General features: G+C 42.1%; 3 protein-coding genes across 6 annotated transcripts in view; all 3 read left to right on the forward strand.

The window, feature by feature from the left end:
• Positions 1–187: 187 nt before the first annotated feature.
• atp13a1 (ATPase 13A1) lies at positions 188–8,335 on the forward strand. Its single transcript, XM_062408835.1, has 25 exons — positions 188–687; positions 1,417–1,506; positions 1,946–2,209; positions 2,321–2,476; positions 2,564–2,633; positions 2,725–2,831; positions 2,924–3,053; positions 3,125–3,180; positions 3,299–3,425; positions 3,563–3,700; positions 3,906–4,026; positions 4,160–4,317; positions 4,496–4,671; positions 4,760–4,870; positions 4,963–5,088; positions 5,169–5,277; positions 5,436–5,629; positions 5,956–6,052; positions 6,139–6,323; positions 6,524–6,638; positions 6,731–6,927; positions 7,046–7,188; positions 7,315–7,426; positions 7,509–7,652; positions 7,750–8,335. The coding sequence occupies exons 1-25, from the start codon at positions 361–363 to the stop codon at positions 7,858–7,860; spliced, it is 3,564 nt and encodes a 1,187-aa protein (XP_062264819.1). The 5' UTR covers positions 188–360; the 3' UTR covers positions 7,861–8,335.
• A 1,398-nt stretch (positions 8,336–9,733) lies between these two features.
• Positions 9,734–13,859, forward strand: LOC133971639 (uncharacterized). The gene is made up of 11 exons (XM_062409074.1): positions 9,734–9,835; positions 10,082–10,112; positions 10,222–10,495; positions 10,591–10,664; positions 11,477–11,549; positions 11,662–11,749; positions 11,888–11,944; positions 12,050–12,121; positions 12,220–12,367; positions 13,067–13,154; positions 13,256–13,859. Exons 1-11 carry the CDS (start codon positions 9,759–9,761, stop codon positions 13,336–13,338), a joined length of 1,065 nt encoding a protein of 354 aa, XP_062265058.1. The 5' UTR covers positions 9,734–9,758; the 3' UTR covers positions 13,339–13,859.
• A 4,068-nt stretch (positions 13,860–17,927) lies between these two features.
• Positions 17,928–24,903, forward strand: part of pbx4 (pre-B-cell leukemia transcription factor 4) — a 29,943-nt gene continuing 22,967 nt past the window's right edge. Inside the window, exons 1-3 of one of the 4 annotated variants that reach the window (XM_062407384.1) lie at positions 17,928–18,772; positions 21,036–21,149; positions 22,858–22,931. In XM_062407384.1, coding sequence (XP_062263368.1) covers positions 18,588–18,772; positions 21,036–21,149; positions 22,858–22,931 — 373 coding nt within the window. In that variant the 5' untranslated portion in view covers positions 17,928–18,587. The remainder of the gene's footprint in view (positions 18,773–21,035; positions 21,150–22,857; positions 22,932–24,903) is intronic. The other 3 variants (XM_062407386.1, XM_062407385.1, XM_062407388.1) reach the window with 3 other exon arrangements.

Below are 24,903 nucleotides of genomic sequence, written 5' to 3' on the forward strand. Positions count from 1 at the left end.
GTATCCGCTTAATGCGAAATCAAAGAATTCAACAACAAACGACGACATCTTGTCAGAGTTGTCTCGTTATTCATTAGTTGACATTTTTTTTTTCAAAAAGACGCAATTTAACGCTGGTGGGAAGAAAATAATTGCCTTTTCCGGTCTTTAGGCATAACGTGACGTTGCGTGATTACGTATGCGGAAGCCACTGTAGGAGAGCGAGCGATTGAGGAATACTGGCGCCGGAGGCTGGACCGAGCATCGCTACGTGTAAATATTGTATTTTACCGGCTACGGCACGACGGGGCGGCGGCGGAGGAGAGAGGGGCCCGGAGGAGAGAGCTATTCAACGTGACCGACGCCGAGAAAGAGGCGAGTATGGCTTCAGACGGGACCCGGGGACCGGGTGAGCTGCAAATGGCCCCTTCTGTGAACCAGCAGCAGCATGACAGCGGCACCGGCGACGAGCTGGTGAGCTCGGTGACTCTGTACCGGCGGAGGCCCCGGCTTCTTCACGGCACTGTCCTCCCGTTCCTGGCCGTCCTCTACCCGGGCTGGCTCTACGTGTGGATGGGGGTGTACGGGGCTTCAGACTATCCGGAGGCAGGCCTCCTAGCGCTCGCAGCCATTGGGATCGCGCACGTCCTAACTGCTCTCTCCGGTTATTGGTCCGTGCACGCGCACTGTTTGCTCACTTGCTCCAAGGTAAACATCATCAATAACAGCAATACGGTTTAGACATCATTTTATTTTCCCTATCTCCTCTGCATAGAGATCAAAAGTCAGGGACAGCATGAGCGACGTGAAATCAATGACTTGCTCAAAGGCACTACAGTAGGGTATGTGCTGGGCTTGAACCTTGGATAGTGGGCTTTAAAGGCACTGATTTCCAACACACTGATGATCAATCTTTCATTTCCCCTTTCACTTCTATTGGCCCTGCTCATACCGCCCAATATTTATGTGATGGTGCCAAGAGACAGTGACTGTGACCCTTCCTCCAAGTTTCATTTTCGGCTTCCATTCCATTTCAACACAGCCTTGGAGTTGCACTGCCAGTGTATGAGGGGAAATTATGTTTTATGACACAACATTATAGATATTACTAGAATATGGTTAGAGCAATATTTTATGGTTAATGTGTTTTTTTTGCAATGAGTAGTTTAATATGATATAACGATATAATTTATTCATATAGCACTTTTCTAAACAAAGTTCTTCACTGCAAGAAACTTGACTTGTGTGCAGTAGAGTGCATACCCCCACCAAGGCCCATCAGCACCTTTTTAAATTCAATCAAGCTCCAAATATCATGGGGATCAGGCAGCTATATGTCGGGGCATTTCTCATTTGAGAGGGACAAAGCTGCAGAGGCACATGACTGTACCAAAAATACCTTAACACTGTTTGTGAATTTGTCACCTGTTCACACAGGAACCAGACCCAAACAAGGCTACGCTGGCAAAGGTCATACCCTGCCCCAACAACGGCTCTGCTGAGCTTGTGGCACTTCAGAGGGACCAGGTTAGTTCATATAGTTTCTGTCAGGATGCTCGAAGTTCTCGTAATTTGGAACATGCCCGAGATGTCACATTCTATGTCTGTCAAGTTCTGATAAGTCTCCCGATCTTAGCAGTTCTTAGCAATACATTTTCGCTTCATCACTCCTCTCAAAAGATTGGTTTGAAATGGCTTCAATGTTTGAAAACGATCAAACTCATTATTTTCTATTAACATTTGTGATTATATCTGTCCAAAGAGGATATTCTATTGATGCATTCCTCTAAAATTACCTACATTTGTCACCTAGTGGTTAGTTTCTGTTAATTACTGTGTAATAATGTGATTTTCCAAAGTATAAAGGTTAAAATAGACTGTTTTTCCTATCTGTGAGAATACAAACATATCTTTGTTGAATTTATTATGTAATAATTTGTTTTGTATTTGCTGTGCCGTCCAACAGGATGAGAATGGGGAAGGGACCCTGTCTTTTGAGTTTCAAAAGATCCGCTACATGTTTGACCACCAAGAGAAGAAATGTTTCCTTCCAATAGCGTATCCCATCTGCCAGCCAATGGGCCACTTTCAGTCCTGCCGTGGTTACCAGGAGGAATCTGAACTCAGAGCTGCGGAAAAGCGCTACAGCACCAATCGTGCTGAGATGGTAGTACCAGACTTCCTGGAGCTCTTCAGAGAGAGGGCCACTGCTCCCTTCTTTGTTTTCCAGGTATGTGTGAAAGTTTCTGTATACAATAATGTAACTTTATTGATAATAATTGTAAACCTGGTAGCAGTGTCTGTATTCATGTAACGTTATCTATCCTCTGACTTCCATCAGGTGTTTTGTGTGGGGCTTTGGTGTCTGGACGAGTACTGGTATTACAGCGTTTTCACACTGTTCATGCTGGTGGCGTTCGAGGCCTCCCTTGTCCAGCAGCAAATGAGGAATATGTCTGAGATCCGCCGCATGGGAAACAAGCCCTACATGATCCAGGTAGGCTTGATCCAATTTTAAGTTGTAAACAAACAGGTTATCTTGTAAAACTTTCCAGTCAAAATGTCTTCTTATTTTTTGTACCAGGTATATCGCAACAGGAAGTGGAGACCTATTTCAAGTGATGAGCTTGTCCCTGGTGACATCGTCTCAATAGGTTAGTTTCTGACAGTGTTTTTATCTCTTCATATGCATCAGATTAACACTGTTAGTGTGTGTTTCATATATATATACTCTCCCCTGCATAGGACGATCGCCCCAGGACAACTTGGTACCTTGTGATGTGCTGCTGCTCAGGGGTCGCTGCATTGTGGATGAGGCCATGCTGACTGGAGAGTCCGTGCCCCAGATGAAGGTTGGTAGCATCTATATAAATGCATGATGTGTTGGCTAAATTACGATTTTTGTTAGGCATCTCAATAACTGCTGATAATGTGGGGTGTGCAGGAGCCAGTAGAGGACTTGGACCCAGAGCGAGTCCTGGACCTTCAGACAGACTCTCGACTCCACATCATCTCCGGTGGGACCAAAGTGGTCCAACATAGCCCTCCTTTAAAGGCTAGTGCTGGACTCAAACGTAAGTGCTAATTCCTGTTGCCTAACCATCAAAACAAGGTGCAGACTCTTAAACCATTTCTTTATTTGCAGCTGTAGACAATGGCTGTGTGGCCTATGTATTGAGAACCGGGTTCTACACCTCTCAGGTAAGAAAGCTGCTTAGTTCATCAATATTACTACATTCCCCTTTTTTCTTTTCATGCATTTTAATTTCAGTTAAAAAAAACATGATTGCGCTGACTGTATGTACAAACTGTCTTCCAGGGTAAACTATTACGAACCATCCTCTTCGGTGTGAAGAGAGTGACTGCAAACAACATGGAGACCTTCATCTTCATCCTCTTCCTTCTTGTGTTTGCCATTGCTGCAGCTGGCTATGTGTGGGTTGAAGGTGAGGTGCATGGAAGCAACTCTTAGATTCAAATTACCCACAGATATTATCATAAATAAAGTGATAGCTGATAGGTGGAGGTGAGTGCTTAAGCAATGCCCAAATACTATCTTTACTTTTTGTATTGTCACCCCCAGGGACCAAAGATCTCAGCAGGAATCGCTACAAGCTGTTTCTGGAGTGCACGCTTATCCTCACCTCAGTTGTTCCACCAGAACTCCCCATAGAGCTCTCCCTGGCAGTTAACACATCTCTTATCGCTCTGGCTAAACTTTGTAAGCCTGTTTCTGCTCCTCTCGTGCTCGTGCTTGTGCGTGTGCGTGTGCGTGTGTGTGTGTGTGTGTGCGTGCGTGCGTGCGTGCGTGCGTGCGTGTGTGTGTGTCCACAATATATACAAAGAGATTTGGACAAAGCAGCATATAATGAAAAGCTTGTAAAATCCGTGGTTCATTCTCATTTTCCTTTTCTTCTCCTGCCTAGATGTATTCTGTACAGAGCCATTCAGGATACCATTTGCAGGGAAAGTGGAGGTTTGCTGTTTTGACAAAACAGGAACACTGACCAGTGACAGTCTGGTGGTACGTGGAGTAGCAGGCCTTAGGTAAACTCAGCCAGCTATTTAACTACATAATTCATAAAGTACAAACACAACGCATACTCTGCTACGGTTTAAGTTAGTTATCACACTACTTTGTCTAGAGGATATTTGAGTGATGTTTGTGTTTATGACACAGGGAAGGAAAGGAGGTGATGCCTGTATCTGAGATCCCAGTTGAGACTCATCGGGTGGTGGCTACCTGTCACTCCCTGGTCACTCTGGATGATGGACAGCTGGTCGGAGATCCACTAGAGAAGGCCATGCTGACCGCTGCTGACTGGATCCTCACTAAAGGTACATGGCTAAGACCTCCACATGTCTCCCTCGTGCCCAGTGCAGGACACTGGGAGGTGTGTGAGAGTGTGGGTTACATATAATTGTGTTGCCCTCTCATGATACATGCGGGTACCTTTTGCTCCCAGTGGCATCATGCTTAAAAGTATTTCTTGTTGACCCTTGTCTCTTTGACCAGATGAAAAGGTGTTCCCACGAGGCATCAAAACCCAGGGACTTAAGATCCACCAGCGCTTCCACTTTGCCAGCGCTCTGAAGAGGATGTCGGTTCTGGCCTCCTATGAGAAAATGGGCTCCTCTGAACTCTCTTACATCTCAGCTGTCAAAGGAGCTCCAGAGACACTCAGACAAATGGTATTTACACTATCCTTATTACATGCTCCGCTGTTTTCTACCCTATTCAACATGATCTGCTGGTGTTCTAATGTGGCTGTGTTTGCAGTTTACAGTCTGTCCGGAGAGTTATGACAAAGTCCACAGGGAAATGTCCCAGGAAGGGGCCAGAGTGCTGGCCCTGGGTTATAAAGAGATAGGACACCTCAGTCATCAGCAGGTTCTTGTTTAACTTTTCTTATAACTATCAGATATTGTGTGACGTCTTTGAGTAGGTTCTGAACTGAGCTTGATATTTCTCGGTTTTTGTAGGTCCGGGAGATGAGTCGCGAAGCACTGGAGTGTGACCTGCAATTTGTTGGGTTCATGGTTGTGTCCTGCCCGCTCAAGAGCGACAGCAAGGCAGTCATCCGAGAGATCCAGGAAGCATCTCATCATGTAAACCATGCTGACAACACACCATTGTGCACCAGTACACAAACGGCATGGTTTTAAGATCCATCTCCCTCTGCTTTCAGGTTGTGATGATCACAGGCGACAACCCTCTAACGGCGTGCCACGTAGCGAGAGAGCTGCACTTCATTGAGAAAGAACACACTCTTATATTGCAGCCAAGCGTCGATCAGAGTAAGACTAGTCCTCATAGAATGTATATGTATTGCTCAATTAAGCCTGTCAAGAACAGAAATAAATGTTGTAGCTAATACACACCGAGATTATTGTCGTAATCCATTTTCAGAATGTATTTCTTAAGAAGGCCATACGATGTTATTTTTATTTTTCAGGCGAATGGCAGTGGGAATCCATTGATGGCAGCGTGCGTGTACCAGTGCCCCCTACCTCCGTTTCCTCATTCGTGCAACAGTATGACTTGTGTGTAACAGGCGAGGGGCTGGCCAGACTGAGCTCCGACACTCCGCTACTCAACGCCCTCTTGCCTCACATACAAGTGTTTGCTCGTGTCAGTCCAAAACAGAAAGTGAGTCCCAGAACAGCAGCTATATATCATTCAAAACTAGCAGTAGTAATAGTTGTATAATTTTTTCTTTTCATGCCAACTCTACAGATGTTGTGTTTCTGGGTCAACACAACATTAATCTATGTTGAAGTTTGTAAACCACAGCTGTAATTGAGTTGACTAAACATCTCCTACTGACTATTAGGAGTAGTTTTGGCGATTTTGGTCATTGAGAAGCATTACGGCAAATCTAGAGAATCATTTTCTATATATAAAAAAATTTGACGATGTAATTGTCTCGAAGGGTAAACTTTAAGGATGTTTCTGGTTTGTCTGTTGTGTTACAGGAATTTGTGATCACCAGTCTTAAGGGGCTGGGTTATATAACATTGATGTGCGGTGATGGAACAAATGATGTCGGCGCTCTCAAACACGCCCACATAGGTACGGTTCATCGATTGCCTGGACTCCCAGCCTTTTTGCAAATGTATGACACAGTAAGCAGTGACGATCCCTTTGTTTTTCCTCAGGTGTCGCTCTGTTAGCCAACGCCCCAGAGCGCATGCCCGAAAAAAAGAAACGGGGGAGAGAGAAGGAGGCACCCTTAGTAGAACCCAGACCTCTACCACCCGTCAGCTCAGTAGGCAAACTCAGCTCCAGAGCAGCCAGGCAGCGGGTAATGGCTCAGAGAGAAGAGCAGCTTGCTGCACAAAAGGTGTGTGTCATCAGAAAGGAACTCCAGCCTGATTCTTGGAATAGTTTATGAGTAACTTCCTCTTTTTATTCTCCTCTCCACTTACTTTACCAAGATTTAGGAAATAGTGTATTTATAGCTCAAAACAGAGAATACATGTGCATTATATTGACTAATAGAGTTGAAGTGTACTGGTCTAAAGGTCATTTATTATTTAACAGGAGAGGATAAGTCAAGTCTTACGGGAACTTGAAGAGGATCAGGTACAAGTAGTGAAGCTGGGTGATGCCTCCATCGCAGCCCCATTCACCTCCAAGCTCTCATCCATACAGTGCAGTAAGTGAGGCCTGAGCTTTCAGCTTTCTGCACTTGATTAAAAAATTAGGTCACTCCACATGTGAACCTTGTCTATTTGCCTTCTTCCACAGTCTGCCATGTCATAAAGCAGGGTCGTTGCACCTTGGTGACAACGCTCCAGATGTTTAAAATCCTTGCTCTCAATGCCCTGGTGCTGGCCTACAGCCAGTCCGTACTCTACCTCGAGGGGGTCAAGTTCAGTGACTTTCAGGCGACCCTGCAGGGCCTGCTGCTGGCCGGATGCTTCCTCTTCATCTCGAGATCGAAGGTGCGAAATTGTTAAAGAGCGATCGTCTGCACCTGGTTGATTGTTTTCCAAGAAAGATCATTATGTCTTACATGACAAATGTCTTCTGTTTTTCATATATTTTCTCCTGTGTACACAGCCACTGAAAACATTGTCTCGAGAGCGGCCCCTACCAAACATCTTCAATCTTTATACGGTGTTGACTGTGCTGCTGCAGTTTGCTGTTCACTTCTGTAGTCTGGTGTACCTTTACAAAGAGGCACAGAGCAGAAGTCCGCCCAGGTAAATCACTAACACAGAAAGAGAGAGAATGGGAGAGAAAATGGAAATTCAGCTTTACCAGTTAAATATTTCCAACTTACATTAAAACATTATAATAACTATTCTCTTGTCAATTTTCTCTTGCAGAGCGGAGCAGTTTGCAGATCTATACAAAGAATTTGAACCTAGTCTAATCAACAGCACCGTGTATATAATGTCAATGGCCATGCAGATGGCCACCTTTGCCATTAACTATAAGGTACCTCTCCTTACTCCCATTTGTTATCTCTGCATTCATTATGGTATTATAGATTCACAGCATTTCTTGTTTGGTTTGACAGGGTCACCCCTTCATGGAGTCTCTCACCGAGAATCGACCACTTCTATGGAGCATCGCTCTGTCAGGATTAGCAATTGTGGGACTTCTCTCTGGTTCCTCGCCAGAATTCAATGAACAATTTTCCCTAGTAGATATTCCAACTGACGTAAGCTGACATTATCTCACCGTTGTTTTGCCTCTCATACACTTGTAGTCATTAATAACTCCACGATGTAATCTGCCTCCTCTTTACTTCCTTGCAGTTCAAAATGATCATTGCCCAGGTTCTGGTGGTGGACTTTGTTGCCGCCCTGCTGGTGGACCGTGTCCTGGAGTTCCTGCTGGGCAAAGGAACACTCAGGCTGCCTTCTTGAACTTGTGCCAACAGCAACTGCTGCCCTTACCAACCAAACTGTAAAGGGAGAGAAAACTTTGGATGAAGAAAACAAGTGAAGCTGTTGTGACAAAACAGCCGAGACAGACATGGCGAGCAGTAGTGTACACTCCACTCCTTCCCTCGTCCTACTCTACCTTTCCTCAACCATCTGTGTTTCTGTATTGTCTCTCTTTAGACTCCCAATCGGATTTCTTTATAACTCTTTATCTTTTTCTACAATTCTTTATCCCTCTCTTCATCTGTCCCTCCCCACTGCTACAAGGACATGAAGACGGCAGTATTGAGTGGAGTGCGAGACTGTGTGCCAGCCAGAGTGAAAACACGGGCACACAAATGGGCATTCTCTAAGAGAATTGCAGAAGTGTTTTTGATTTTTTGATTCCTCTCCTTGATTTTGTAAAAAGTGAAAAACATCTCTAACAGACTTATAAAGACTTACAGATAAAAAATGATGACGTCTGTCAAGTGTTTTATCAAATACAACTACTGGTGTGTCTGCACATTTAAAGGATGAGGACGTCCAGCTTATTAATGAACTATTCTGGTCCCAGAAATGGGTAAGTAAGTAATGAGAGTTCATGAAGACAGTGAACCTGTCCCCCAATGAAACTAGACACGGGATACCTACCAAAACAAAACGTGTCAGTCCATTAAGCATCAATTGACAGTAGAAAAGACTTGAAGTGTGTTATATTTATGTTAAAAATAAAATTGGTTCTAACTACCAAAAAAAACAGATATCGCAGGAGATCAAAAACCGTTCTTTGATATGAATTTAAGTAAACTTTAATTGTAAAACACATTATTTGTCTAGAATATACATATAGTAAACCAGTCCCTTGCATTGTGGATCAAATACTATACCAATCAACATGTTAAATGGCCTTGAAATCTAAAATGTGTATCATTCTGGCATCCTCTCTGTGGTATATACCACCTGAAACCAAACCCGAGTTCAACAAAGAACAAATATAAAATTCATGACACAGGAGGCTGCCACAGCTTAGACTTGGTTAATGTACACTTGACAGTCATTTAGCTTATCTTTCAAAAGCTCATTATAAAGAGAAAAAATGAATAAATCTCAATAACTGGTGCCTTTCCTGATTTTCTTTACATTATCATTTCAAAATCAGCTATTGCACTTGTACCTCACCTTTTCGCCAGATTTCTTAGATAACACAGGAATATGCATATTGATTCTTTTGAACATAAGTTAATGATAACGAAATAAGCTTCAAAAAGGAACAGTCTTTGTTATAAATATTTGTTTGATATCCACTTATTTACATCCAGGGGTCAGGAAATCACAATGGATGTACAGTTTAAGAAATACCTGCTGCTGTAAATGAAGAGATGTGCAAACAGTAACAATTGAAATGGCAGAACCACAATAGAAGAGAAAAAGACATTCACTCCCAAGGGAATTAGCTATTTAGCATAACATCTTGAATTTAGGAAACACAACCACCTAGACACTGAACTGCTAGATATTACAAATCCAACTAATTAGTATAAAGAGGATCAGAGTTGATTCACTCGACTCGGTGAGAGGTTATGATAAACTGAAAACATCAGTTACAAGATTATTATTAGATTTCCCTATTTTAAAACTAACTATATAATTATACGGTTATTTTTTCACTTATTAAGAACTGTATTAAGCTTAATATACTGTTATATTATATCTATATCACTTTGAGCTGCAATACTTGTATGAAAGGTGCTATACAATGCAGTTATTATATTATATTATACAAACTGTTGATGCTCTGTCAGTAAAACTGTAATATAGCTTCCTTTGCACCGTTTCTCTCGTGTTGCACTCACACTACATTTCCCATAGTTCCTAGCTCCTTGGAGGGGTTCGGCTTGATGGGCGCGCGCTGGGACGAGGCGAACTATTTGAAAGAAAAAATGGCGGAAAAACATTTGCAAGCGGAACACGAAGGGTTTGTATTTTATGTCTTTCTCCAACGTTAGCGTCAGTCGTGTTCTCGACGAACGTCTGTGGTGTGTTGCGCAAAGTTCCCCGCTAAATAAATGTATGTGTCTGGTGTGAATTGCTGTTTAGTTTGCTGTACTTGTTGACGTAGACGTGCTACTGAATGACCGTGGTAACGTTATTTGTCTTTACGTGTGTTACTTCTATTGTGCACATGTAACGTGTAGCTTGTAAATTCGAGTTTTTCCTGCAGCTTCGGGACTGTCGCTGGGAATCAGACTGAGGTGAGACATCTGTCGTAGCATTCAACTTAACTAACAACAACCGCTTGTTGTGTATCCGCGAGCTGCTCCTGCTCCGGAGGCTCACTTCCTGTTGTCTCTCGGCTCTCAGGGCTCCTCGGCCTCACAGTCGTCCAAAAGATGCTCCTCCACAAGCCCCGGGTCCTCGAGCCTCGCCAGCACGGAACCCCCATACAAATCCCCCAGGACCGACCCCCCATCGCCCACCACCCAGGAGCCACATCCAGAAACAGACAAGATGGAAAACACAGAAAACACTGAGGGGCCCTCAGGTGTCTCCGTCAGTCCGTCTGCACGCAGGAAGTCCTGGAGGAGAGCCACCTTGACGAGACGCTCTTTCCCTTCCCTGCCCAACCCATATCAGGGTGAGATGTCTGTCTGTGCCCCCCCCTCTGTGATCAGCAAAATAAAGCTCAGGGGATTATTTGTCCATTAATGGCCATGTGTGTGTTTACTGTAGTTTTGTGCAGGAGCATAAGCACATCCCTGTCACAACAAGAGAGGCTCGAGAGATTGATGGAGGCTTCCATGAGGGTAAGTGTGAAGGAGTCATTAGTACAATAGTGAATTATCTTTTAACAAACTTAATTAGAAATGTGACATATTTATCAACCGGAAACGAAAGGTTGAATGTATAAAAACAGTCCCCCTCGTGAAACCACATTTAAGTTCAGTACATCCAGATTTTTATTTGGATCTGCACCAAATTTGACATACTCCAGTCCAATAACTATCCCTGATTTGTCCTCTGAGAAACCAAGGAAAATGTTGAAGAAAATCCTGGAATTGATCCGGATCAGCATGAAAAGTCCATGTGTTCTTCCCTGATTCAATACCGCATCCAACACATTTTGTGGTGATCTGTCCAGTACACTCTCTTGCTTTAAAAAGAAACAGGAAACAGATGTGGGTGAAAACATAACCTCCTTGACAGATGTAATCAGGCTCCATAAATTACTGTTCTTCTATTTAACATTTGTGATAAAGAACTTGTTAGGTCACTAGACTGAAAATATTTTGAAAGATGATACATTTAAAATAAATGGTCTGTCTAACAAAATAAGGGGCATCAGATAACATTTGTTGGATTGCAAAGAAGTAGATATTTACGTAGTGGTTTGATAAGAACATTGTGAGATTTACTGAGATTTTGTTTCAGAACTTTAGCGACCTGATGTTATGGTTTTATTCAAGAGTAATTAACGTCTGCACTGAAGATTTCTTTATGAAGTTTAAAAAGAGGATATGTGTGTCATAATGAGAAGACTGTGAGTGGTTTGTTTGCACTTGATTATCGGTACAGCTCATAACTCTTGATAGTCTAATCACGGCTATTTTGTCTCTAGCTGGCAGTTGAAAGAACTCAAAATTCCCTCCAGTCTGTGCCGAACTGCTCACTGGAGCGTTTTCAAAAACAAGGTAAGTGCTTGCACAGCTTTATTTGATATGCCACATATAAAAAAAAAAGTCTTTATTAAAGAAGAATTGAGTTTAAGATGTGTGTCTGTGTTCCGTGTCCTCCACGGTACAGTCGAGCACATGCAGAAAGAGTGGGGTTATCTGGCCAAAAGTCTACACAGTAAACCACAGGTTGATCAGCTTCATGCCAGTGCAGCCAGGTATTCTACCTTTTTTATTTATTTACATCTCTGCATGAATCATATTGATAACCAGTTGTTATTTTTGGCTACTGATTGATTTATCACTTTGCATTTATATCATACGTTTGTTTTTTTTTCTTTCTTTTTTTTCTTCAGTTCTTGTGATCCTGCCGTGCAGAGAGCCGTGGAAAAAGTCCAGAAAACCATCAACAGGCATGTTGTTCTTCATTACACTCTCGCACACACAAATCCTTCATACCTTCAAACTTAACCATAGATGCTATCACCTCTCATTAATGGGTCTGTTTTCTGTTTTAGGCTCCAGGCTGAGAGTGAATCTTGGGAGGCACTGTTGAACAAACACCGGTGTAAAGCAGAGGAAGTGGAAAGGTGAGCGTGTGTGTGGTGTCCCAGAGGAAGGCTGTGGTTATACTGTCAGTTTTGTCTTCACGGTTTTGTGTCAATTACGTGTTCTGGATTTGTTTCAGGAAAGTGGAGCAGGGCCAGGAGAGAGGCATCGCATTAGACTCTTCATGTATGGCCGAGTCCTCCCAGTACCTTTTCATACAGAACAAACCTGATTACCACGGCCTCCTCTGTAGACAGCAGCCCAAGCTTCACACTATAGCCGTGATTGTAAGTTGCAAATTCAATTTAATGTCACTGCTGACAATTTAAGCAAAAGCCCAAATCTATTGTTCTAATTAAAACATTGTTATGATATGCCATCTTTATGGTGTTATATGATAAAGCTGGCATTAAAGAAGTGAAATGCTTCTTGGCTGTACACAAGAAATTGGAACACATTCTTTCTTCTGCATCTTTGAAATGTTGATGTTTCTGGCTCTCAACTGTCGTGGGTGACGTTGCCAGTAAAGTAGATAAGAGTCACATTCAGTTTTGTCTGATTATATTCGAACAACATATTTCCACAGAACAAGTGCAACACCCATACTGTGCTGTGAAGTTCTCAGTGCATTTCAGTCAGCTTCCTGTTGTAAGTGATGGTATCCACCAAAAACAGTATATTCAGCCTAAACAGTTAAATTTTCTTTCACTTGACATTTCTGTTTTCTTGTGTTGTTCGTTATTTAAAATTGACCCCACTTTCTGATAGTAGTATGATAGTTGTACAGTGGAGGTTACATATTAAGATTGCGGTAACTAGACATAATTATAGCTACAGAAATATTTTTGAAACCCTAACTTTAATTGTTTTTCTGTTTTTAAGGCCTTTAAGTACACAGAGAAGTACTACTATTGAAGTTAACATCTGTATTGAATTGATTTTTGTCCTGTTTACCATGTTTTTCCTTTTTATTTATTTATCTGTAGATGGACACTCAGTGTAAGATGGTTAGAGACCTTATGTCTGTGAAGGAGCAGTCACAGTTAATCGTGAAGGAGACTAGCAGCCGATTGGGTAATGAACCTTATTCTTCTTTAAATCTTTCCTGTGGAATAATTTTGTTGCTTTCATAAATGATCAAATTAACATGAATTCTGCTTTCTTTTTTCTACCAGCGGCAGAAGCAGGATTCAAGGATCTTTCACCCGACCCTTTTAGAAACCTTATGGCAGCACCTGTATCCTCTGCAACCACATGAGCACTCAGGCAGGAGGGAAGAACAAACGACAAAAACACATCAACAGACTCTGGCTCTTTATAAATTGTCTATGAGCTTATACATATTTTAATTTGCTGTTATGTGATTTGGGACCATACTTTTTCTTAATTTCTTTGCTCTGTCTTTTTAAAATAAATTAAACTCCTGTGTTCTCCATAAAATGAAACCATTCCATTCAGCAAACGGAAGGACTGGTAATAAAGTCACTTCAGGTAGTCCACGTGGTTGACCAGCAGGTGGCAGTGGTAGGCTTTATATATTTATCCTGGCATGCTGGGTTAATGGCCAGAGGGGATTTTTAGGTTTTGTTAAACCTGAATTAAGTGCATTCACGTCTGCAAAACCTGATATTAAGACTTGAGTGTCATCTGTCAGAAATGGAGCAAAGCCAAATGTTTCCGAAGACTTTGACAACTTCCTGTAAAACCAGAATAATTGTCATTCTGTGCATCTTCATAAAATAAAGACTGGGAAAGAAATTCCCAATCTCCTGGAACAAATTCCCTTTTCAGAGTGAAGTCTTTTCTCTTTAAACATTGAAATATAATGATATCACAAACCAAAACTGATTCAGTCTTTTAAACAAATTACTTTTGGAAGAACTTAAGGGATCGGGTGTATTTGAAGTTACGTTTGAACAGAATCTATTAATAGAGGTATTCTCAAAAGTCCTTACGCAAAGATTAAACACTGTCATTTTTTTTTAAAAGGTTAAAAATCTATAAGAAAATGTGCCTGTAAAAGCATTAATATTAATGCACATTGGTGAGAGAGTTTGAATAAATGGGGATCCTGCTCTTTAGTTTGCCTGCATTCTCTTTGTTTTACATGCTCATCCTCAGTCCCATTTACTCTCTTTTTGGTGCTGCATCTATTTCACTTCATCTGTGTCCCCTGACCATTCCGGAGGAGGCCCCTCCCCCACAGTGACTCACCCCCATCTCTTGCGTTTGGCTCGGTCACTGATGCAGAACGAAGCTTTGACATTGTACCAGTCAGTCAACGCTTTGTTCACTATCACTCTTATCTCTTGGAGCCATTCGCTCATTAACGTTCATACTTAATTTTTTTTCAATGATAATTACAGTAGGAAGGAAAAACCCTCTTCTCCCACCGCCTACGGTGTAAATGGGTTTCCTCGCCATGCAGATAGGATCTCCAAACATGGAGAAATTGTGAATTTTCCTGTTGGTTTCATACAGGAGATGTGACTAGAGAGCACGGAGACGAGCCAAGAGAAGCAGTGTTGTGACCGTGAGAGTTGTGAGTGAGGGAGGATGGTGCACAGCAGGAGAGATCGATTCTTATTTAGATGAAAATGAGGCTTGATGCTCGTGGGGTGAGAGGAGGGCAGCTTTAGCATCCAAATGAATAGAGGCTCCACAGAAATGATCCTTAAATGAATCACCAACAATAAAACCAAGAAGTTTACAAAGCCACTGACACTCTTTTTACTTTCAAGGAAGGTCTCCGTTGACAGTGATTGACACTGACTTTGAGCTTCGATGGTAATCCCTGCTGCTGCTCACTTAAATTTGTATGATTAAGTGTTGCTTTAAACAACCTCAATGGCCCCAGTAAATGGTGTGTTAGAAGTTATTCTTTAAGTGTTTAATTTGAATGCAAAGGTTCCCGGGTGGGACCAGTTTCTTCCTTGTTTGCAGACAATTAGGAGGAAGTAGGTGATTCTCTTTTCAATTATTTATTTTTTTATTTTCTATTTAATCTTTATTTAATCAGGCAGTGACATTGAGACCGAGATCTCTTTTCCAAATGAGGCCTGAGAACAAGAAACATTCACAATCCGCAGCAAACAAAACCGCACAATAAAAATATATTCCTAAAAACAGTCACAATATTCATAAACATTTTTTTATAGTAAAGATTTAAAATTCTCCAAAGGGACACAAGACTGTAGTTTGAGGGAAGTAGGCAAATCATTCCATTTAGGAGGTGCATAGTAGTGGAATCCAGTTCTGCCAATATTAACATGAGGGATGTCTAAAGTGAAGTGGTTACTGGATATTGTGCAGTGTGTATTAATATGCATGGGAATTCTTTTCCCCTATTTGAACCCAGAAGTTTTAAAGATTAGTGTCGGTTGTGTTGGGAACCAACAGAAACCGAGATGCCTGAAATTGTGTTATATGCACATTCAATGAACAATTACTGTTCAGGTTTACTGTATTCTCAATCCTTGTTGTCTCTCACTTTAGATTGATTAGCCACAGATTGTGCTAGATGGATGTGCGGAGAGTCAGCATAAACCACTGCCAGTTTGGTCCTACTCCCTCATGCACACCCATCATCTCCTCCTCGCTACAGCAGGACTGGCTGCGGCGCTCCTCCACATCCATTCAGCCAGTCATTCGTCTTGGAAAAGCTGTCTCTCTGATCTGAGTGATAAACTACAGCAGAATTGCCCAGTTTGCAAAAAAACAAGGACACTTGTTTTCAATCTGTGCTGTCAACATTTTCATACTGAAAACTGATGGGATGTTTCATTCATCAGGGTCTTAAGACAGAATGATGTAGGTTTGTCTGCTCTACGTGGAGGTTGACTATTGCTCTTGTTGGCGCGACAATGTGCCCACACAGACGGGTATTGGGGCTTTTACTTTGAGGCACAGTTTATCAATCTCTCCATCAAATATTGTAGGGGCCCATATTCACAAATCACAATTTGCCTCATAGGGTTTAACAAGGTGCAACATCCTCAGCCCTTAACCACAGGCTAGAGTGAGGGAGAACAACCAACAAAAACCTTGCTAACAGGGGTAGAAACGCAGGAACCTCAGATTGTGAGCTTGTGAGGATTCCCTCTCCAGAAGTGCGATAGATGTCACAAGTAACAAAGCACATCAAGTAAAATAAGAAAATTTACAACATTCAGGAGAAAAGACAGTGTCTAATTTAAATGAAAAGGTGTATCAATGTTTGTTTTAAGTATTTTCAAAGAAATTACATGAGAGAGAAGAGAGCACTAATGACAGTTATTATGAAAGCAGTGTTTCCAGTAGTAGTGTGTGTGGCTAGGCATATTGTATATCTAAGCTATTTATGAAATGATACTTAACCTGGAGAGATCAAATTGGATCCAATACTCCTATTCTTTTCTATTGATCATATTTGTGAGCAGGGACAGGTTCAAGAAGCTCCGCACTTGCTCAAACAAACCTTCAAAGTGTATGTGAATGACACATGGCAGAGGCCCCATCATGTTAGATATTATAACACAATGCTTTCTAATCCTCTTCCTGTTATAATCTCAAACAGCGTGTCATCCCCAGTCCTTCAGATGTCCTCATGCACTTCAAAGTTGTCTTTACAAAAGCAATCTGGGCTTTCTTGTGCCATGTAGGTGATCCCACCTTCAGATTAATGACAAGAAATACATTTACGCAAATTACAGTTGGGAATGGTATATCTAGGCAATTTATGAAATGATACTTAATCAGGAGATTTCAAATTAGATCCAATTTTCCTCTTGTTTCCATTGATCATATTCATGAGCAGGGGCCGACTGCTCAAACGAAAACGTCACCATGTATGTGAAGAACATATATGAGGCTCCATTAGTTCTTATAACACTTATTATCTTGTTATCATCTGAAAATACCTCACATCTCTACATGCACTTCAGAGTATTCTTAAAGAAAAAGCAATCCTGCCATGTAGGTGATCCGACCTCATATTAAAATGCTGCTTCCCAACTACAATAGGACACGCATATTGTATATATAAGCAATTTTATGAAATGATGGGCTAACTAACAATGAGATATCAAATTGGATTCAAAACTCCATTGATGAGCAGGGACAGATTGCTCAAAACCTTTCAAATGAATGCGCATAAAAAACTCTATCGTGTTAGCTATTATTTCATAATGTTGTCTAATCCTAATCTTGTTGTAATCTCCTATAGCACACCATCCCCAGTTCACTTCAAAGTTTTCTTTACAAAAGCAATCTGTGCTTTCTGATGCTTTGTAGGTGATCCCACCTTAGATTAAAACACAGTTACCCAGGGCAGGTATATTGCTTATGTAAGCAATTTATGAAATTATGTGCTGCTTAACAATGGGAGATCGAATTAGATCCAATACTTCTATTTGTCTATTGATCCCCTTTCTGAGCAGGGACAGATTGTTCAAAACAACCTTCAAAATGTATGTGCAGAACAGTTATTATTACACAATGTTTTCTAATCCTCATCTTGTTATAATCTCAAATAGCAGATACCTCACATCTCTACGGGCACTTCAAAGTTTTCCTTAAAAAGAAAGAAGCAATCTGTGCTTTCTAATGCCATGAAGATGATCCCACCATACAATAAAAAACACACAATTTACACAAGGACCAGCAGTGGTGATGACGTAAGGGGCTATCCGTTTGTAAAGGCCGTGCACGAGGAGATTCTTGTCACCTGCAGAGGTGATGCGGTTACAGTGTGTGGTTCGAACCAAACAGTGCCACCATTACAGCGGCTCGTACATGGACGCGGTGTAGTGCAGCTTTCCGTTGTGTAGCACTGGTTCCCCCAACACGCACGCTCGCGCTGCGCGGTGTTACGAGTTCAATGGTCAGCCCGGCGCACGCACGCACGCACAGCGCTCGCGCAGCCCCAGCACATCCCACATACTCGCGCGACACCAACAACAATGGCAAACCGCGGTGTGTTTTGGTAGGAGGTCTCTGATCGGGAGCGAGACCATCGTTTAGCTTCGTCGCTTCATTCGCGTCTTTTTTTTTTGGTTTCCCCTACAGCGAGATTTTACATTCAGGCTTAGAAAAGAAAAAGAAAGAAGAGGGAGCTCGCGTGTTGTCGCATTTTTCCATTTTCCCTTTCTTTATTTCGAAAATGTGCGAGGCGCTGTTGGCAAGCCCACACAGTCCGTGCATGTGTGTCCCTGCTGCTGCTGCTCCTCTGCTGGGCTACAGCTACTAACCTAGCTGCTTTTCACTCGGCGCTTAGCTAACGTTAGCCCGCTTAGCCGCGTTTATTGACTTGCGGAGGGGGGAAGAGACAAAACACGAGCGAATGTAAAGCGTGTTTTCGCCGTTTGTTTTATGACAACGACCCTTAACTGCTCGCTAATCGTCGCCGTCGGCCGAGGTACGAAGTGTTGTATGGTTTGTCGCGGAAAATACTTTGCGCGCTAGCTAACAGGCTAGCTATTTGTGTGTATTCTTCGACTGAGGGAGAACGGCGAGTTTTTCTTTGAAAGTATGGATGATCAGACCAGGATGCTGTCGAGTCTCGCCGGACTCGGTGGACTAGCACAAGGCGACGTCGGTGACCCGGACTCGGTCAGGAAACAGCAGTCCCTCGGTCAGCCCCAGCAAGACATCGGGGATATCCTACAGCAAATAATGGCCATCACCGACGAGAGCCTGGACGAAGCACAGGCCAGGTAAGACAGGCGAAGAGCCATTTTCCACTCCTCGTAGCTAAAGCTAAAGTGCGCTGTTGTGTGCCTTACTTTTGCGTTATATATATGAAATCTTCACGTACGGTAATGCGCAATTACAACACGATGCAACTTCACGCCACATTATAATTCGCTGCAAACCCACTAACGTTAGATTTGCTCGCAGAATAACTTCAGCACATTACAGTGCTGTTGTGCCTTGAGACGAGGTTCTTTGTTAATTCAAACCGTGCTCCATGGCAAACTGTGATTGTAGACATGTTGGTTTGGTTGAAATACGACGTGAACGTGATTGTTAATTGGTTTACTAATGCTGTGCCACTTTTAAAAGTTTACTCCTTTTGAGTCTATGAGAATTAACCACTTCCCCCAACACTGTAGCATTGTTTTCTGTTTAGGTTAATAAAGTTCAATGTGCCCCCTTGCATAAAGACAACGCATCTCATATGGATTTTTTTAAACAATTTGACATCACCTCATTGGCTCGCAGTACTATGCAAAGTTAGGGATCCTAATGTCCCGTTTGCACAGTCGGGTTTAAAAACTAAGACGAAGTGTGTCAACAAAATCGACAATGCCTTGTAAGATAGTGCATGTTTTGCAAGTTGTTGGAGACCCAGCTATCTGAGCTCATGTGGATCCTGTGTGGAAAAAAAGCTTTTTCATACCACTAATCAGACTCTGCCACGTTAGATTTGCCTAATTACAACAGCATGTATCTGATATGGCGCTTTACATCAATGAGAGCAGATATCATTAGTCATTGATATGTAAATCAGGGGGGGATGGATTAAGGTAAGGGTGAGGATTACTCAATCGTCCAAGGCCCCAGTGCTGGTTGTGATGACAGCAATCGGTCATTGGTATCACTCGCCACTTAATGTTTGTGTGCGAGGTGTTGTTTTTTTTTCTTCTCCTCCACCAAATCGTTATTGTGAGCCGTGTGGGCGCCGCAGCGAGAGAATGACTCGCACTCATTCGCCATGTGGCTCGAGGAGCATAAGGTCAGTTTCAGATGAAGCGTCCGTATTTTTGAACAATAGGCAAACGTCCACTGCAAAACGGTGGCCACAGTGTGATGTGTCATTAGCTAGTGATTTTCCACCCAACATTTGACCACCTGGTTCTCTTAATTAATTCACTCCTCTTTCACTCCCTCCCTCCCTGGTGTTCATCCTTTTCATTGTGTGCTGGGTGCAATCAATTCTCCTATAATGTGTACGCGAGTGCAGCTGTCCGCAAATCGAGTTTCTATTAATGAGATGGTGGTGAGGGGGAGGGATGATGCTACACCAGCAGCCTATGAACACTGGGGATATTACATTTTTCTCCACCACAAGTTTGAGGACTTAATCAGGCCTCACTTCGCGGACCAATGCAAATACTTTTGCTTTGGAATATATCACGTGGGCCATTAATTATTTTCTTCTTATGATACGTGCCTTACCATTTACAGAACACTGTGGTTAATCAAATGCCATAATAAGAATGATTAGGATTTAAAGGCCCAATTCCATTGTTGGGAAACATGTATCAGTCTTATTATTAGATATAAACAGACTATTAAACTATTTAAAGGTGTGGCTGCTTTGGAAGGGCCAGAGATGTCCTTGCTGTATGCTTGTATTGATCTGAACTCCCATCTCAGAGCAGGTCCTCTTCCTGTTATACGTATGAGAGCAGGGTTAACGCTAGGGAATGCAGTCTACTGTAGGTCAGCGGACAGGATACAAATTGTATGGTGCGCATGGTTTAAGTCCTTGGAGCTGCCTTTAGCATAGCACTTACATAATCAATAAGGCATTTCAATCATATATTTATTTTCTGTGCATCATTAGCTGACAGGCTGGTTTGCACTGCATGAGCAATTGTTTGTCTGTCTGCTAATTTACTTCTTAGCTATACTTGAGGTAAAAGGTTAAACCACAACCAGGTTAATGACAACATGCAGCCTGTTGTTATAAATAGGTTTGCTAATATCTAGCAGCTGGTCTGACTTCGAATGTACAATCTTTATCAATATCACCCTTAACTCTTTGTCACCCACACATCAGTCCTCCCCTCAGTCGTGATCTACAAATTAATGTGTGAGGTGGTTCCCATGTGAGCACGACGCCCTCGCCGTGTAGGGTGGCAGTGTGTTGGGATGGGGAGTGGTCAGTGCCGTGCAAGAACCCGGTGTTGCAGAGAACACTTCCTGCGCACCATCCGCCCTCATCCTCTCACCCTGTCGCCATATGTTCAGATGCTGGCCAGAGGACTCGCCGGCGCATTGGGGTGGATCAGACGACCCCACAGAGGGAGGGAGAGCAGGGGGGGGCATGGCAGGGGGTGGCCTGCCACTCAACTTCCAACACAGGTCAGTACAGGACCGCATGAGCACCTCCTTCTCCCCCTCCTGCTCATACCCTCCATGCTGAAGGCAGCCCTCCCCCCAACTCAAATCCAGCAGTGACAAAATTGGTGGACAAAATGACATAATTAATGCTAGACGCACAACTCTTGACATCAACCTGCCTCAATAAGCAAACAGAATGGCAGTTGTTTGTGGCATATACAGTAGGCGCACAATTTGATAGTTCACCGTAGTCCCCTAATTAAAATGCCAGCGGACATTCACAACTGGAATTGTTGTTGAGGTCAGGTGTAGCCAAATCATCTTCATCTGTGGTTGTATTGATGTGTTGTTATTTGGAAGATAAATGCTTTTGTGTAAGGATGCTCTTTAGGCTTGCTTGTGTCATCTTCTTCACCTCATTTTCATCAGAAACGGAGGCTTCATGTTGTCATTGTTTTTCACCATAACATTATCCTTGTTGTAATTTTACAATTGCATTAGAATTGTTCTATCAATGTGTAATTTGGAAAAGAAATGCTTTATATCAGGGGGATCTTCAGGTGTTTAGTCTTTTCGAGCTCATGTTTATCAGAAATTGAGTCGTTTGTCACCTAAAGGTTATTTGCATTGCACTTTTGAAATTGCTGGAACATTTTCAGTTTATTCTATAAATGATATCTATTGGAATAGGTGAAAGTATGAACAGAACACATCCAAATGCTTCTTTGCCTTCTCTGTAGGACAATTCAGTGAAATTACAGAGGTGAACAGAACTACCGAAACACTTGCATAGATAATACAATATTACAGCAGCACTGCAAACTATAGCTGCACAGGTATTGTAGAATTTAACACCACCTCTCTGAAAACCTCAACAATAGTGGAACTGTGAGCTATAGGGGTTGGTATAATTAATTAATGTTTTGTTGCACATTCTTGCCTTTAACCTGGTTATAGATGTGAAAAATTGACACACTTTTATAATGCAGTTTAATACCCAGTTAGCAATGTACTTTTCTCTCATGTAATTGTTTTTTATTGTCAACATAATATTGTTAGAGATAATTCAGTAAAGTCATTTTGGGTCATATTAGGGTTCGGGCTTTGCAGCAGACCCCCGCTGTACATGTTTTAATAACTGTAAGTTGGACGGGTGTGTGTGGGTGCATGGATGAGTATAAGCAGGAGGTTTTGACGCTCAAGTGTTGGGATTTGATTACGATAACCTGTAGTTCAAGTTCTGAAGTTTTGCCTTTTCTCCTTTAATTGCTATTAGCCTATTCGGCAATAACGAGAATGCCGGTGATTAAATTAAAATTGCAACTTAATACTAATCCCCACTATCAACTTGTAATCTACTTTTATGGTACAAGTCTTTCTGTAAGAGGTAAAAATTAGATTACTGTGGAATCTGGTGCTCAGTAATAATGACCTTGAGGTTTGGCATCATTACCTGTCCCATAGTGCAAAGCATCCAAATGACAATATTACTCTTGCTGGTTCAGATTGAAGCATCAAGGATGTTTACGCACCGACAAGAGCATTTGGCCGTTAAAAATGCCTTTAAACAACATAGCTCTGTTCGGCTGTGTTGTACTTTACATGAAATGCTGTATGCATAATACACTACCTGTTTATGGGGGAGGACATGGTATGACTTGAGATTGAGGTCTGTTTATCGTAATCCTCCCTACTCTCTCCCTCTCTTATTCCCTCTTCTCTCTTACAGGAAGCATGCCCTGAACTGTCACAGAATGAAGCCAGCCCTCTTCAGCGTTCTCTGTGAGATCAAAGAAAAGACGGGTGAGTTTCAACTCCGCTCATTCTTTTTGTTCTCCAGTCTGCACAGGTTGTAACTCACTGTTGGGATAGAGTGTGTCTATGCTTCAGTTTTCCTGGCACCAATATACTTTTTATTGGCCTCTTGGAGAACTCCATTGACTGATTATTGTTTGTATTAGCTGCAGACTCAACTATGTAGATGCATCTATGGTGCATGATTTTGTTCAAGATCATTCTATATATTAATTGCAGTTAGTTGGGATTTTTTTTTCTAGTGATTTAAAAAAAATTGTCTATTTTGGGCCTCTGTCCAGGCTTCCCACCGACCAGCTGAAACTCATCTTAGTGGATTGGGGCCTTTGAAACTTGAGTCAGGCAGCACAAGCTTCAGCAGAACAACACTCAAACATGTTGAGATCACATCCTTATTAATGAGATGGCAATTCAGTTTTATCTAAGGAAGCTGAAAGGAGAAGTACTATGGTTGTCACTAACTAGTATCACACACAGTACAGTGCATACCTCTGCTACGGCCCAACAGTCCCCTGGTGAAACTTCTTTTAAATATACCAGATTCAGATTTTTATTTGGAACCACACCAAATTGCACATACTCTTACATGTAAGTCCAAAATCTATTTATTCTCTTTCAAATCAAAGAAATTGTTGAACAAAGCCAAATTTGGCAATGACAAATTCCTGGATCAGCCCCCAGGTTCAGACCCACCCGAAATTAACATGTTCTTCCAACTATCAGATCAAAGAATAAAACGTGATCCTTAACTCATGCACAGTTTGTTTGCAGAAGACAGATATGAAAAATTCTCGGGTAATTACTTAACTGTTACACTGTTATGCTATTAGAGTACAAAGATGCTCTTTCTCCAACAGCTGAACCACAAAGGGTAATTGTGCATTGAGAGTGAATTTCTATGCATATCAATGCAACCCCTTAATCTAAACGCAGCAATGCAAAGAAAATATTTGCAGCAATATTCTTATATTGTTCTAAGAAATAATAGTGAATTTCAGGAAAACACAACCTTATTATTAAATTAGGTCCTATGTAAATATAGTGTCTCTGATTAGCTTTGGTTGATATAAAAGAATGTCCTAGTAAACAAGCTGCTTATTCTCATCTAGTTAGCGATTCCAGTCAGCTCTCTGACAGATTCTAGTAGGGTTCAAAGGAGGAAGCCTGGGATGGATGGCAGATTGATGGTTATGGTCGTGTGAATGGGATGGGTTTTTAGAATTCTCCCCCAACTGCCAGTCTCCCTCTGTTCTTGTCTATCTGCATGCTGTACTTTCATTTGCCTTGTGTATCTACCAACAGCAAATCTCTCTTGTTCAAATACAATTTGAAAATGCTGCACTGCTGCCTGTTGTGGCCCTCTGTCAATAATGTATTATTGCTCTCCAGTGATGGGAGAAAAGTAAAAGCTTGAGTGAGTGGGGCAGGGTACACTGTTTCCCAGGCAACCAGTGGTCTTATTTACCCTAATGCCATTCACTTTGATTTTCCCATTTAGTCTCCCAGCAAACTGGAGAGGGGGTCTGTGAGCTCTTGTACAGTGAGCTGAACAGAGAAAAACAGACATGGCAATAGTGTAGGTTAGCAACAGATCTGTTGTTGAGGTGAATATGCCAAACATGAGATATAGAGCTCCTTGGCTTTGCCTGGATCCTGCTGGCCATCTGCCACATAGTGCCCTGCTAACTGCACTGTGTACCTGCTTTGGCATTTCTGTTTCTCCGTCAGACCCCCTGCAGGCCCCATTATGTGCCTCTGGAATGTGAATTGACTTCTCTTCGGTGCAGCTTGTGGAAGATCCAATCAGTAGTCTTCTAGTATCTCCCCAGATTTTTCTGCAGTATTTTTTTTGCCAACAAACATGCACTTGCAATGGAACACCCACATACACACTCTGTCTCTCTTGCGCACATACGCACACACCAAACCGGGATGAAAGCAAACTCGGTCTTGGGTCTAC

The sequence above is a fragment of the Platichthys flesus genome, chromosome 16 (genome assembly GCF_949316205.1).
Source record: "Platichthys flesus chromosome 16, fPlaFle2.1, whole genome shotgun sequence".
In the NCBI taxonomy this organism is placed as follows: Eukaryota; Metazoa; Chordata; class Actinopteri; order Pleuronectiformes; family Pleuronectidae; genus Platichthys; species Platichthys flesus.